The sequence below is a fragment of the Coloeus monedula genome (assembly GCF_965178545.1).
Source record: "Coloeus monedula genome assembly, chromosome: 30".
Lineage (NCBI taxonomy): Eukaryota > Metazoa > Chordata > Aves > Passeriformes > Corvidae > Coloeus > Coloeus monedula.
The window spans coordinates 1238929-1252490 of record NC_138810.1 but is presented as its reverse complement, the minus strand read 5'-3'; the positions used below and the strand labels follow the sequence as shown (position 1 = coordinate 1252490).

The following is a 13562-nucleotide window of genomic DNA, read 5'->3' as shown; positions in this document are numbered from 1 at the left end:
GTTTGCAGGCATTGAGGGATAGGTCAATGGGCACCGACCATCTCCTTTTGGGACCAGCATTCCCAAAGGGCTGTGGGTCCTTCCTCATCTGCTCCCTCCTGCCCTGGCTCTTGCCTTGCCCATGGTTCTTGTCCTGCCATTGGGGCTGGATTCCCACCTTGCCTGGTGCTGCCCCATTCCTGCCGGGATCCCCACCTGGCCCTGCCAGGGAGCGGGATCAGGAGGTGCCTGTGGAGCCATGGGAGGGAGCCTGGGATTGGTGGGGGATCTTGGCTGAAACCCCCCACCCAGGCAGGTCATGGAAACCTCCCAGGGGCTGGGTGGGAACTGGGAGACCGAGTACTGTGGACACCTTGGAGGACTCCAAATGAACCTGAGGCCCTGAAGCTGCCCTTGCGGAGGAGCAGCCAGGATGTTTCATGGGATATTTGCACGTCCCAGGGAAAGCTCGGTGTGCAAAGGCTGTGTGTGCAGATTTTGGGTGCCTTGTCCTGTGCCTGCCCCTCCAGCTGCTCTTCCCAATCAGGGCAATGCCCACCTGCTCTGTCCCCTTCCTGCTGCGATGCCAATCTCGCTGTGTCCTCGTCGTGGTGCTGATGCCAGAGGTGGGCTCCACTGATGTACAAGTTACTCCTGCTTGTACAAACTAATGGCAGAGCCATGCCCTGCATGAGCCAGCTCATGAATCCCAAATAAACCTTTGGGAATCACCTTCTTTTTTCCCACTTCCCTGCACTTCCTTCCTCCTGCAGTCACAGACAGAAAGGACAACTTTGGAGGTAACCACCACAGTGGGATTCATCCAGCTTTTGGCTCAGTTCTGAGGCAGTTTTTCCTTCCTGTGCCTCAGTTCTACATCCATAGAATCATGGAATGGTTTGGGTTGGAAGGAACCTTAAAGCCCATCCAGTTCCACCCACGTGCCATGGGCAGGGCCATCTTCCATAAACCAGGTTGCTCATCCTACCCTCCTTTCCACTTGCCCCGACTTGTCCTAGAGCCCAAGTCCTAAAACTGAGTTTTGTTTCCTCAAGGAGCCAATCCTGTCTCAGGAACTGCCTTCAGGGCATCCCCAGTGCAGCAGGGCCACGGCACAGACCAACACCTGCAGCAGGAGGAGGGAAGAAAAGGCAAAACCCAGCAGAGTTTAAAAATGACAAATGCTCTTTTATTGGACCTTACAGTAGGTTAGGCCTGGAAGTGAGGAGGCTGCAGCCACGAGGACGAGGAGTTAGAAATCTTATACACACAAAGCAAAAACCTTTCCCACAAGTGCCGGAGAAAACAGAAGGGGCTGGAAGAAATCTTAAATTGCAGACAAAACCTTTGGAGGTTGTAACACATGTTGTGGACAGAGGCTTTTAGAGCCTCTTGGAGGTGTTTTCAGTGCTGAGGACCCGGGACTGTGGTTCCACAAGGCTGTGATTCACCCTTGGTATGGGATGAATGAAATGGTTGTCCCCGTTCCACACAGTGCTTCCATTTTGCTTTAAACGCCTGACTTTGAGGAGAGACCGAGGGGCGCCGCAGGGTCCATGCCCAGCCAGTTACAACCTGTGCTTCAGCCAAAGGTGCTCCAGATTCTCACGGAGGGGTCCTGGTCCCCCCCGCTGCCCCAGAGGTGAAGGACGGAGGAAGGAGAGGCTCTAGCGCAGCTATTTACACCATGATCTGCAGGGCAGGAGGCCGCAATTGCCGACGGTCATGCACTTGCCAGCCTTATCTGATGGTCTTTTTGCTGGTGGTGGTCTTGGAAACGATCCTGACGCTGCCTCCCGTGCTGGAGCTGATGCCCCGGCTGCTCCCAGAGCTGAAGGAGCTGCCTCCGCCGTAGCTGAGCCCCCCAGAGAAGCCTCCACTGCCGCCTCCAAAGCCTCCGCTACCGCCTCCGAAACCGCCGCTGCTCATGGTGTAGCCGCCGCTGCCGCTGCCGCCACCCAGGCCGAGCCCCCCGCCCAAGCCCAGGCTGCTCCCGCCGCCGTAGCCCATCCCGCTGGAGCTGCTGACCACGGCTGGGAATGAACCAGAAACACCCACGTGAGGGGACGGCTGGAGCCCCGAGGTGGGGAGACCTGCAGTGTCCCCCCCTTGGTGAGGGGTGGGTGGGAAGAGGTGGAAGGGGAGGAGGTACAAAGAGGTGGACGTGGGGGTGATACTCACAGACACTGACAGCTCCGACTCCTTCTCCAGCGAGCCTGTTGGGAAAGGGGGAAGTGAGCAATGATGCCAAAACCTTGTCCATGGCACCATCTAATTAGGCTTGCATGGCCTTCAGCAGGGCCTCTGCTCTGGTGGGGTGTGTCTGTGTTACAGGTGAGAGGTGACAATGCTCATTTTTATCAGTATCGAGTGCCGAGAGCTGGAGAAACAAAACTCTGCCTACACAGTTCACAATTTCAACCATCCCTCTGTCCACCCTGGTGCTCCAGCCCCTTGGGAAGAGCTGTTTGACCCCAAGGAGATGGTCCCTGGCCAGCACACAGCAGGTCCACCTGTCCTCACCTGCTCTCCTCGCCCTCCAGCAGCTTCCTGTAGGTCGCGATCTCGATGTCCAGGGCCAGCTTGACGTTCATGAGCTCCTGGTATTCCCGGAGCTGCCGGGCCAGGTCAGCCTTGGCTTTCTGCAGGGCATCTTCCAGCTCAGTCAGCTTAGCCTTGGCATCCTTGAGGGCCATCTCCCCGCGCTCCTCGGCCTCAGCAATGGCTGCTTGGAGGTTGGCACACTGGGAGTGGGGAGAACAGGCAGTTGTTTCATTTGGACCCCCCAAACCACTCTCCCAAGCATTGCTGGGGGGTTGTGGACACTGGCTGGTGGTTCCCAGGATGGCACTGAGGGCTCCTGATGGCTCTTCCTGCTGTGCCTGACCACCATCGCCTCCCACCCACCTCCTCCTGTTCAGCAGGACCATCCCCTTCCTACCTGTTTCTTCACGCTGTCGATCTCATTCCGCAGCCTCTGGACCATCCGGTTGATCTCTGAAATCTCAATCTTGGTGTTCCTCAGGTCGTCCCCGTGTCTCCCGGCGGAGACCTGGAGCTCCTCGTACTGGTACACAGAAAGGAGGAGAGCACTGGTGAGCACCAGGAGCTCAGGGAAGGGTGAGGGGACTTCAGGGAACAAAGTGCAGGTCTGGATGTGAGTGGGGGACAAGATTCCTCTGAAATCTGCCCATGCAATAATGGCACTTGCCCTTAGCTCTCAATATGTGCCAGGAAGGCAGTGCCTGATGGCACAGGGGGCCCGAGCATTGTCACCTACAAGAACCTGGAAGGGCAAGTGTTTAAGGCCAGTTCTACCAGTGACTCTGCAAGCCCAAGGTCAAAACATTCGAATATCTCGTCCCTGTCTCCCCTCAGCTGATGGGAAATAATTTCTGATCATTTCTGACTACAGAATTCAGTGTCACCCCGGTTACTCACCTTGTTCTGGTACCAAGCCTCAGCCTCGGCACGGCTCCGGTTGGCGATGTCCTCGTACTGTGCCTTCACCTCGGCGATGATGCTGTTGAGGTCCAGGTTCCGGTTGTTGTCCATGGACAGGACCACGGAGGTGTCGGACACTTGCTGCTGCATCTGGGACAGCTCCTGCAAACGATGCAAAAAATGAAGTTAATGGTTTGGCATCCATGGTGAAAAGCACAGAGACGAGGTGGTTTGGGAGTGCTCCCTGCCAAGCTGTTTTCTTGCGTTTCCCCTGCTCCATCTCCATTTGCCCTTTTCTAACTTATTTCTGCATTATCATTTCCAAAAGGCTCAGACCACCTTTTCCTGTGCTCCCATAGAGCCCCGGGTGTGGGATCCATGGGGCAGGAGCAGGGGGATGCTCTCCAGGAACCACTCACCGCCTCGTACAGAGCTCTCAGGAAGTTGATTTCCTCTGCCAGCGCATCAGCCTTGCCCTGGAGCTCAACCTTGTTCATGTAAGCACCATCCACGTCCTAAAGAGAAGATACCAATGGTTTCTGATGAAACCAGAACCCAAAGGGGCTTCAGGACACCAATAGGACCATGTCTGCTTCCAGGTCTGTTATGCATAGAATCGTGGAATCATGGAATGATTTGGGCTGGAAGGGACCTGAGAGCTCATCCAATTCCCGCCTCTGCCATGGGCAGAGACACCTTCCATAGACCAGATTGCCTTGGACTCTTCCAAGGACGGGGCAGCCACAGCTTCCCTGGGCAACCTGTGCCAGTGCCAGCAGCTCCTTAGGCTCATTTTTATGTCCCTGTGATCAAGGTATATTTTTAATGTAATGTTGGACATCGACTGTGAGCCAGAACCAGGTTCTTGGGCAGAAGGCAAAGCTCTGACTCACAAGGATGACCAGAGACTGAGTTGAGCTGAGCTACAAGAGACCAGAAAACAGGGCAGCTCTATCAGCACAGAGAAGGTTGTGCCCGTTCCTGGCCTCAGGAGGACCTAGCCCAGGATGTGCTGATCTCACAGCTCAACCCAGCCATGAGGGTGCAGGACCCCAACTCCCACCGGCTTTGCTTGAACTCTGCAAGGTGAGTTAATTCCAGTTCCTGGCCCATAATTCCCAACCCACTCACCTTCTTGAGAACCACGAACTCGTTCTCAGCACCTGTGCGCCGGTTGATCTCATCTTCATATCTGCCGGGATAAAAGAGTGAGGGGGTTTGGATGGAATGAAGAGGTGGGAGCACCCCGTTCCCAAATCATCAGTTGTGGCTCATGGATATATTCCCTACTCCCACATGTTTATCCAGAGCAGACACAGAGCAAATATTGCTGTCTTTGAACTGTGGGACTCCATGGTGTGAGTAGTCCCAGTTAAATTAATATATTTTAATCACTGCCCATAAAGTCAAGCTCATACACAAATGTGCAGATTCAGAGCCCGTTTTGGCAGGCAGCAGGAGCAGCCATTCCCCGTGACCTTCGCTCCAAGCAAAGTTATGCAAAAGGCTTTCAACAAAGCTGCTCTGCAGTGCCTACAAATGTATAATAAAGCAGTCATTTGATATTTGATATTATAATAATGCTAATGGCTCTGAAGAACCCACTGCAGCATTTAATTAAAACAAAAACTCCATGGTTATGCAAGAGAGGATCATTACAGCTCTCACAGCATTTCTGTGGAACTTTTTATGGCTCTGAGCAACATCCTCTCATCAGATAATCAGGGCAGGGCTTAGCTAGAAAGTAGACAAAACATGCAGGCTCTTGAGACAAAGACCTGGCTTTCAAAGGCAGGTTTGTGCCAGTCCTCTCACCGATATTGGCAGAGCTTTCCCTGCAGACGGAGCTCTGAGTGGACAAGGGAAGAGGTGGGAATTAGCCAGTGGACTGGGAACCAATTCTAGACTTGAAAATTAAATGTGTTCTCTTTCCCAGGAGGTAACTCTGATATCCAGGCTGTAGAATTGATCATTTGGGGCCTGACCAGTATTTCTAAAAGCCTAGAACACTTTTCAAGACCTCAAATGCACCCAAAACTACACCAGAGGCTCTGCCACTCCCTCCTGTTGTATCTAAGCATCATCCTCAGCCCCTCTCTCAAAAATCTGTCTCTTCCCATTCTTAAGTACCTAATATTTACATATTCCAGCCCTGCAGGGTGATTCTCAAATTTGCAGTCAGCCAGGGCTGGTTGAAGAAGAGACAGATTCTGCTCAGCCAAATAAAAGTCAACGGCCTCACCTAAAAATCCCCCCAAAAACCCCCTCCAGGCAGCAGGTGCTGACTGGTGTGTCCCGAGAATGATCCGTCCTCCCTCCACCAGATCCTGCGGCTCAGCAGGGGCTTAAATCCCTCCCCAGGGAAATTTTTGGCAAAGGGCTGATCATCTTCCAGCTGATGGGAGCTGACAGGCTGAGCACTCACCTGGGCCCCCGAGAAGGGCTGGAATTTCCTTCACAAAATGGGAAATGGGGGATTTTTGAGCTGGAAGTTTATGGCTAAGTTTCATTCTGGTTTTGCCTAATATTCTCACAATTTATTAATTTTTCTGTCTCCAGGTATTTTATTTCAGGAGACTCCAGGGATCAGACCATGACCTCTGTTACACTAGAGCCGTTTCCTGGGAATTCTGTGCTAAACGCTGATCTTGCTCGCGATAAATGTAAAATAACAAGGCGTAATTCTGGGAGCGTGTTTCATGCTGGGAAGAGGAAGCCGGATCAAACACCATGTGTGCACCAGCAGGAATGAGCCACCTGCCCGGATTTTCCTGGCTGGAATGATTTACGCTGCAGACCGCGATTCCTTACTTGTTCTTGAAGTCTTCCACCATGTCCTGCATGTTGCGGAGCTCGGAGTCCAGGCGGCCCCTCTCTCCCACCAGGCTGTCGAGCTGCCGCCGCAGGTTGTTGATGTAGGCTTCAAAAATGGGCTCCAGGGACTTCCTGGTAACAGTGTGACCCTGCTCTTGGAGGAGGCTCCACTTGGTCTCCAGCACCTTGTTCTGTTGCTCCAAAAAGCGCACCTGGGGAGGAACAAAACCAGGGACATGTGTGGACAGCACAGAAAACCTCACAACTGCCAGGAAAAGGTGGGATCACCAACGAAAAGGTCAACAGACGTTGGGACAATCAGAGGGGAATTATTAGGAGTGTCCCAGTTTAGGGCATTGGATTCTCAAAAGTATCAGAAGCTTCTGGAGATGTTTAGCAAGGCTTTTTCAGGAGTTTTAATCAGGCCAAACACCTGTACTTGCAACTTTAATGTTTCTCCCCCCAGTAGATGCTCAGCCCACCTTCCTGGTTTAAACTGGTTCTATCCCATTGTAGAGAAGAAGATCCATCCACTCCAGGATGGTTTTTACAGGGAAGAGAGAGAATTACTTTGTCAACAAAATAAAGGCGCTGAAAAACTCATCCTTGCTAAGAGGAAACATGAAACAGTTCTCAGTTTTCAGCCAAGCCCACGTTGTTTTTCAGCTGGGATCAGTTCAGGCAAGTCCCTAAATCCAAAGGAAGTTTCTTCCTGAAGTTTTTTTCCTGAGGCAACTGATAGCATGCCTGGCTTGATGGTTCAGACCAAACTCTCACCTTGTCGATGAAGGAGGCAAATTTGTTGTTGAGGGTCTTGATCTGCTCCCTCTCCTGCGTTCGCACCTTCTGGATTTCCGGATCGATATCCAGCTTGAGGGGTGCCAGGAGGCTCTGGTTGACAGTCACTTCGTGGATGCCACCAGGTGGGCAAACAGGGAACCCGGGGCCACCTCGGCCACCGAATCCGGGCCCTCCCAGCCCAAATCCACTTCCCAGCCCATAGCCACCACCGGCAGCAGCTCCTCCTAAGCCAAAGCCAGCTCCTGCTCCACCACCATAGCCAAGACCAAAGCCGTATCCACCCCCGGCTCCGCTCCGTAGACCTCCACCAACCGAGCTGTAGGAAATTCTTTTGCTTCCACCTAAGTTATAGAGACTTCTGCTGCCGAAGCCACCGCCAGCTCCAAAGCCTCCTCCACCTCCAGCTCTTCCTCCTCCAACTCTGGAGACAGAGACAGAGCTAAAACTGCTTCTGGTCCCACCACCACCACCTCCTACGATAGCAGAGCCTGAGCTAAAGCCCCTCATGCCCCCTCCAGTAGATGATCTGAAAGAGATCCGGCTCATGGCTGGTTCAGTTGGGAAGACAAAGAGTAGGAGACAGGAAAACAAAAAAAGGCTGCGCAGCAGGAAAAGAGCAGAGGGCAATGGAGACAGAAACCCCTGTAATGGGAGAGCTTGGGAGCCTCCTCTTTTATCTGCTTGGAAAACTTGGCACGGGACTTCAGAACTTGACGTGCCTTGCAGCAACTTGCCTTGTCAAACACACCTCGGCTACGGCGAGGCGCTGAAAAATGCATTGTTTGCAGGCAGGAAAGTAACGGCAAGAGGGAGCTCCCCCCTCCACCAAAGCCGCCGCTCTGAGTCATTAAATTAGAATTGAATGGGACGAGGTCTGCACTCAGGGGCAGGATGCAACATGATTCCTGAGACCCTGGGAGCCGCTTTCCCTCAGGCAAGCCAAGGACTCGCTCGCTTGAGCAAAGCGAAGATTTTGCAAGATGAATTTTAAGGTTTAACACGTTGCATAGGCAAGAAAAATAGGGGCTTTTCCAGGGTTTCCAGCTCTGTGGCTGGCCATGCATGTCCTGTTGTTGGCTCGGGAAAGTTGGGTCTGAAGGTGGTTTTAATGATCAGTGCTGATGTTGTGATTTTTTTTTTTAATATTCAGGTTTGATTTTTTTTTCTGGATCTAAATGATCATGGGCTTGAAGAGATGAGCTGAGTGGAAGCTGTGTCATGGCAGTGTTTTCTGGGATCTCACCAAAAATCATCTCCCCTTGTTCCAGGGGAAACTGAGGAAATAGTTAACATGACTTTGAAAGACAGCAAGTAAATGGCTTTTCCAAAATCACGTCAAAATAGATTAAGTAGTACTTTCCTTATAAAACACTATTAAAAAGCTGCTTGAAATGACTGTGGTTCTGTAGGACCTCCTTGTCAGGCTCAGGGTTCAAAAGCTCCCTATGAAGTGGTATTTTTATCACTTTTTCTGCTCCCCACCTTATATTTATCCAACAGTTTCCACGTCATTGTTGGCTCTCCAAGATGTTCCATGGAGGGGAATTCACCCACTTTCCTTCCCACCCCCTCCTTCACTCCACTGAGATCACACAGTTGGAGAAACTTTCTAAAATAGCTTTTGCCTCTTGATGTTGCTCCTGGGTGAACCCTTGTGGAGGAGTTTCAACCCCCACAATGAGTCTGGGCTGTGTAAAGGCGTGAGAGTTGGGGATCCTACTCTTGTGTCCATGAAGAGCTGGACATGAGATACAGGAAAAGAAATACCCTCATTCCCCAAATACTTTTGTGAACCGGATTCTGCCCACTGGTCAGGGCTGCCCACCTTAACCAAGCGAAGGAATTGTGAAAGACAGAGAGATGAGACCCTGAGCCAAAAAAATTCCCAAATTCATCTGCGTGAGCAAAAAGTGCTGGAGCTCAATCCAAAAGGAGGAGCTGAAGGGGTTCGGCTGCATCTCAGAGCTTGTTTGTGTTGATGTGTTTCCAACCTCTGCTTTTTTTCCGTCTGGGAACTTGAAAGAACCTGAGCAGGAGGGGTTTGGTTGGGTTTGGTTGGGTTTGGTTGGGCTTTGTCTCCTTGAATCAGAAAACAGCAGCGCTCCCAACTCCCATCTCCTTCGAGTGTTCCCGATTCCAATAGTGAGTCACCGGCGCCCGCGGGCGCGATCAGAGCCGATCCCTGGTGGGCTGATCCAAGATCCCTCCCGCTGACCGGGAGGCAGCTGGGCTGTAGCAAGGGGGTGCTCTCGCCCCGGGAGTGGAGATGTGGCAATGTCCTGCATGCTGGAAATGCAGCATTTCGCTGGGAAAACTTCACCCCAGGCTCCATCCAAACCCAACGATCCCCGATTTCACAGCGGCAGGAACCTTAGCCATGAGACCTCTGGGCACTGAAAATAAACAGAGTGATACCGAAAATAAATAAACTCTGTTCCAAGCATGGCACATCCATGGAGATTTGCTTTCCTACGCCTGCCCATGTGAACTGGCACAATTGTGCTGGGAGCCTGTGGACAGGGGCCAGGCAGGGAACCTGCCTTTGACTCCCAAATCGCTTATGCAAAGTCACACCTGGGAACAGGAGCTCAGGTTTTAATTAAAGCAGAGCGAAAGGATTCATGTGGAAGGGAGTCATTACTTCCCCAGCTCTTCTAGGAAAGCCTGTTGCTGCAGACAATGGCAATTAACTGGAATATTACAAAGGATTTGGAAGAGCAAAGCAAATTATGTTTTAGGCACCAAAACAAGGAAAATTCCTGTGAAATCTCTCGGTCCCTCACACTTTCCTTTCTTGGTTTGCGTCGCTCACATGCAGTGTCCCACTGAAGATGCTCAGGGCTGCAGGGGGGCTGTGCTGGCCCCTCAGGTGCGACAGTTCCCTGTGGAGAGGCAGGACATGTTGTGGGGGGTTGCCTGGGAGGTGAGGGCACTGCAGAGAAAGGGGAGGAGGAACAGGGCTCCTGTCTGCAGGAGCTCAGCTGCCTCTGAGCTCCAGTTTGCTCTTTTTTACAGCAGGGGCTGGAAAAAAGATGTTAAAATCTCTCCAGGTTTGTTAAGGTTGGGGTGTCATGAGCTGTGTTAAATCCTCACACCTGACCTGTGCAATTCAGCGAGCTCAAAAATCGAGGTGACTCAGAGTTTATTTTTAACCTTCACTGTTTTTTTGGCCTGTCTGCAACATCCTCTGGACAGCAGGGACCGAGCAATCTCGGTGGATGACAGGTTGACCATGAGCCAGCAGTGCATCCCTGCAGCCAGAAGGCCAATGGCATCCTGGGATACCTCGGGAAGAGCGTGGCCAGCACGTCAGGGAGGGCATCCTGCCCCTCTACTTGGCCCTGGTGGGGCGATGTCCGGAGTGTTGGGTTCTACTCTGGACTCCACTGCTCCAGAAGGACAAAGAGCTCCTGGAGAGGGTCAAGTGGTAGCCACAAAGGTGATGAGAGGTCTGGAGCATCTCTTTGATGAGGAGAAATGGCAGGAGCTGGGCATGGTCAGTCTGGAGAAGAGAGGACTTGACAGGGGATCCAAACAACCACAGGAATATCCAAATATCCATACAAAGATCTCGTTTGAGAGGGTCTCTCATCAATCCATGTGAACGTCTCCAAGGGGTGCCAAGAGGATGGTGCCAGACTGTTCAGTGGTGCCCAGCGACAGGACAAGGATCCCAGAAACCCAGAGGTGGGAAAAGCCCTCCAGGATCATCGAGTCCAAGCTGTGCCTGATGCCCACCTCATCACCAGTCCAGAGCACTGAGTGCCATGTCCAGTCATTCCCTGGACACCTCCAGGGATGGTGATTCCACCACCTTCCTGGGCAGGGAGAAGTCATAGCCATAAACTAGAACACAAGAAATTCCACCCCAACACGAGGAAGAACTTCTTTCTGTGGAGGTGGCAGAGCTCTGGAAGAGCTGCCCAGGGAGGGCATGGATTGTCCCTCTCTGGAGATATCCCAAGCCCACCTGGATGCCCTCCAGTGCTGCTTGCTCCAGGTGTCCCTGCCTTGGCAGGGGGTTGGACTGTATGAGCTCCAGAGGGTCCTTCCAACCCCAACTATTCTGGGATTCTGAGTAAAGTTTTGTCCCTGGATTTGGTCTTTCTCTGAGGCTCCTCTGATTTCCTGGGCAAAGGGGATGAGATGTTCCCATGTTTTGGTGCACCTGGGTTTGAGTGAGGTTTTGCTGAAGCGTCTCCTTTGAACTTGCCGGGACACGCTGGCATGTGTGCTCCTGCTCCCTCCCGTGCTCCTGCTCCCTCCCGTGCTCCTGCTCCCTCCCGTGTTCCTGCTCCTTCCCGTGTTCCTGCTCCCTCCCGTGCTCCTGCTCCCTCCCGTGTTCCTGCTCCTTCCCGTGTTCCTGCTCCCTCCCGTGCTCCTGCTCCCTCCCGTGCTCCTGCTCCTTCCCGTGCTCCTGCTCCCTCCCGTGCTCCTGCTCCCTCCTGTGCTCCTGCTCCTTCCCGAGTTCTGCCCGGAGTTATTCAGGGCCAGGATGTTGTGAGGTCAGGGCAGAGCAAAGCGTCTGAACCTTTGAAATTCAATAAGGGCTTTGCAATATCGTTTGGCCAAGGGTTTTTTCTCCACTTTTTCTTGGTTTTATTCTCCTTTTGCAATGACTGACTGAAATATCTGCATCAGTGCTGCTGTTGTGCTCCAGCACCCATCCCCAACCCAGATCTTCCAGATAAAGCCTCCCCCACAGCCCTGCAGACACTTGGGATTGCTCTGGCTTTTTAAGAAAGCAAAAATTAAGTCCTGAGGTTTTGCCTGGCTGGGCCAAACCCTCCCTTCCACAGAAGAAAAGCTTTTGGATTAACCCCAATAAGTTAAGAAATGACTGGTGATTAATTAGCTTGTCACTTACGGATAAACCTCCACCCTCCTTCTCTTCCTCGTCTTCCTCCTCCAGTTTTCTCAAATTCTTCAATTTATTTTTGGACAACTGATTTCAAGATTTTAATTATAATTTAATCAGAATTCCAAAGCTTTTCCCTGCCTCCAGCTTATTCTGATGAAGGTTGGGAATATTTTGTATTGCTGGTTCTGGTTTAGAATAAAAAGATAAATAAAAAGAACAAATAAATTACAATCTGGTTTTATTGGACACATTCCAAAAAGAGAGAGGAAGGGAAACATGGAGTCGCATCAGTATTGCGGAAGTATAAAAAGCTGCAATTTTTGTTTTTAATGGTGCTTTCCAAAAATACAAAGACACAGTGGAAGGCCAGAGGGGTAAATTCCACCAGAAAAGGGGAAAATAGATTTGGGACTCTGGAGTTCCTTTGGGATCCTGCTTTCGACTGCCTCATTTCCCATGCACTGGGCTGGAACCTGCTGCACTTCCCAGTTGCCCAAAGCTCTTTATTTTGGCAGAGGAACCCACACAGAGAGGAGATGCTGGAATTCCCCCAGGAGCAGTGGACAGGGCCCTTCAGGAAGCTTTTCCAGTGTGATTTTCACAGTCTCAGACTCTCCCCACCTGCTGCAACCAAGGTCGTGGGGAAAGACAGCAAGACTGGGACTGTTGAAGGATTTGGGAATTTTTGAAGACATTCCAGCAAAACCTTGCATGGGACAGAACAAAACCCCCATTTAACTGCAAACAATGGACTTGCTTTTGAAGGACTCGTTGTCTCAAACGTTATTTAGAATTTAAAAATCCTTTTATTTTGAAAACAAGCCCTTTTCTATCGGTTCTGGATCAATCACTGGTGAATCCTCTGACAGAAACCACCCCTGAGGTTACGTGTAAGGTGCCACTGCAGGCAAACTCATTTAAGAAGAGAAAGAACAGGAATGGGAGAGTGATCTGGGAAAAGCTTTTTGATAAGCTCGTGGCACATTGAATTCTCATCTGTGGGTGGAGGCATCTCAGGCTGCTGCTCAAACATGAGTGCTCTGAACGCCTGGTCAGGCTCAAGAGCCTGAGCTGACTCAGCAGCAAAACTTGGCAATATCTGGAAGAATCTTATCTTTCAAAACTTGGCTGTGAATGGAGGAAAGAGGGATTTTCCATCTCACAAGAGTGACTCAGAATGAAGGATATTTTAAGAGGGACATTACAAGCCACTGCCTGGGATCTTTGAGTGGCCTCCAGGGGGATTTCTACACAGCAGAAAAAAACCCCAGATCTGTGATGAAGATGAGCTTCTCCTGTGAAGGAGCAAGTTGGGCTCATCCCAGCAGTGAAGGCAAGGCAGGGTGAGCTAAACACACATTCCCAGCCCATCCCTGGGCTTCTGGGGGCCAGAACTGAGCTAAAACCCTCCCTGCTATCTGCTCTGTTTTAGCTGATGGCTGTGGGTGGCCACAATCACAAACTGCTTGGCCTTATTAAAAACAAACAAGTAGAAAACCAAATCAGTTCCCCATTCAGAACAATAATTTAAGCCTGTGTTTTCCTTTTACTCCTGTTTCAGGGACTTGGAGAGCTCTGGTTGCCGTGTGTTCCACTGCTTTTCTTGACCTGAGATCCAAATGCGTGGGAACTACAGAGCAGAAGCAGGGCAGAGGCAGCTGGA

The 13562-nt window shown here is 51.5% G+C and overlaps 1 protein-coding gene across 1 annotated transcript; it reads right to left on the bottom strand.

The window, feature by feature from the left end:
• Positions 1–1719: 1719 nt before the first annotated feature.
• LOC309583467 (keratin, type II cytoskeletal 5-like) lies at positions 1720–7584 on the bottom strand (the record flags this gene model as incomplete). The annotated part of the gene is made up of 9 exons (XM_082299165.1): positions 1720–2012; positions 2161–2195; positions 2503–2723; positions 2921–3046; positions 3421–3585; positions 3843–3938; positions 4555–4615; positions 6235–6449; positions 7015–7584. 9 exons carry the CDS (start codon positions 7582–7584, stop codon positions 1720–1722), a joined length of 1782 nt encoding a protein of 593 aa, XP_082155291.1.
• Between the last annotated feature and the right edge of the window lie 5978 nt (positions 7585–13562).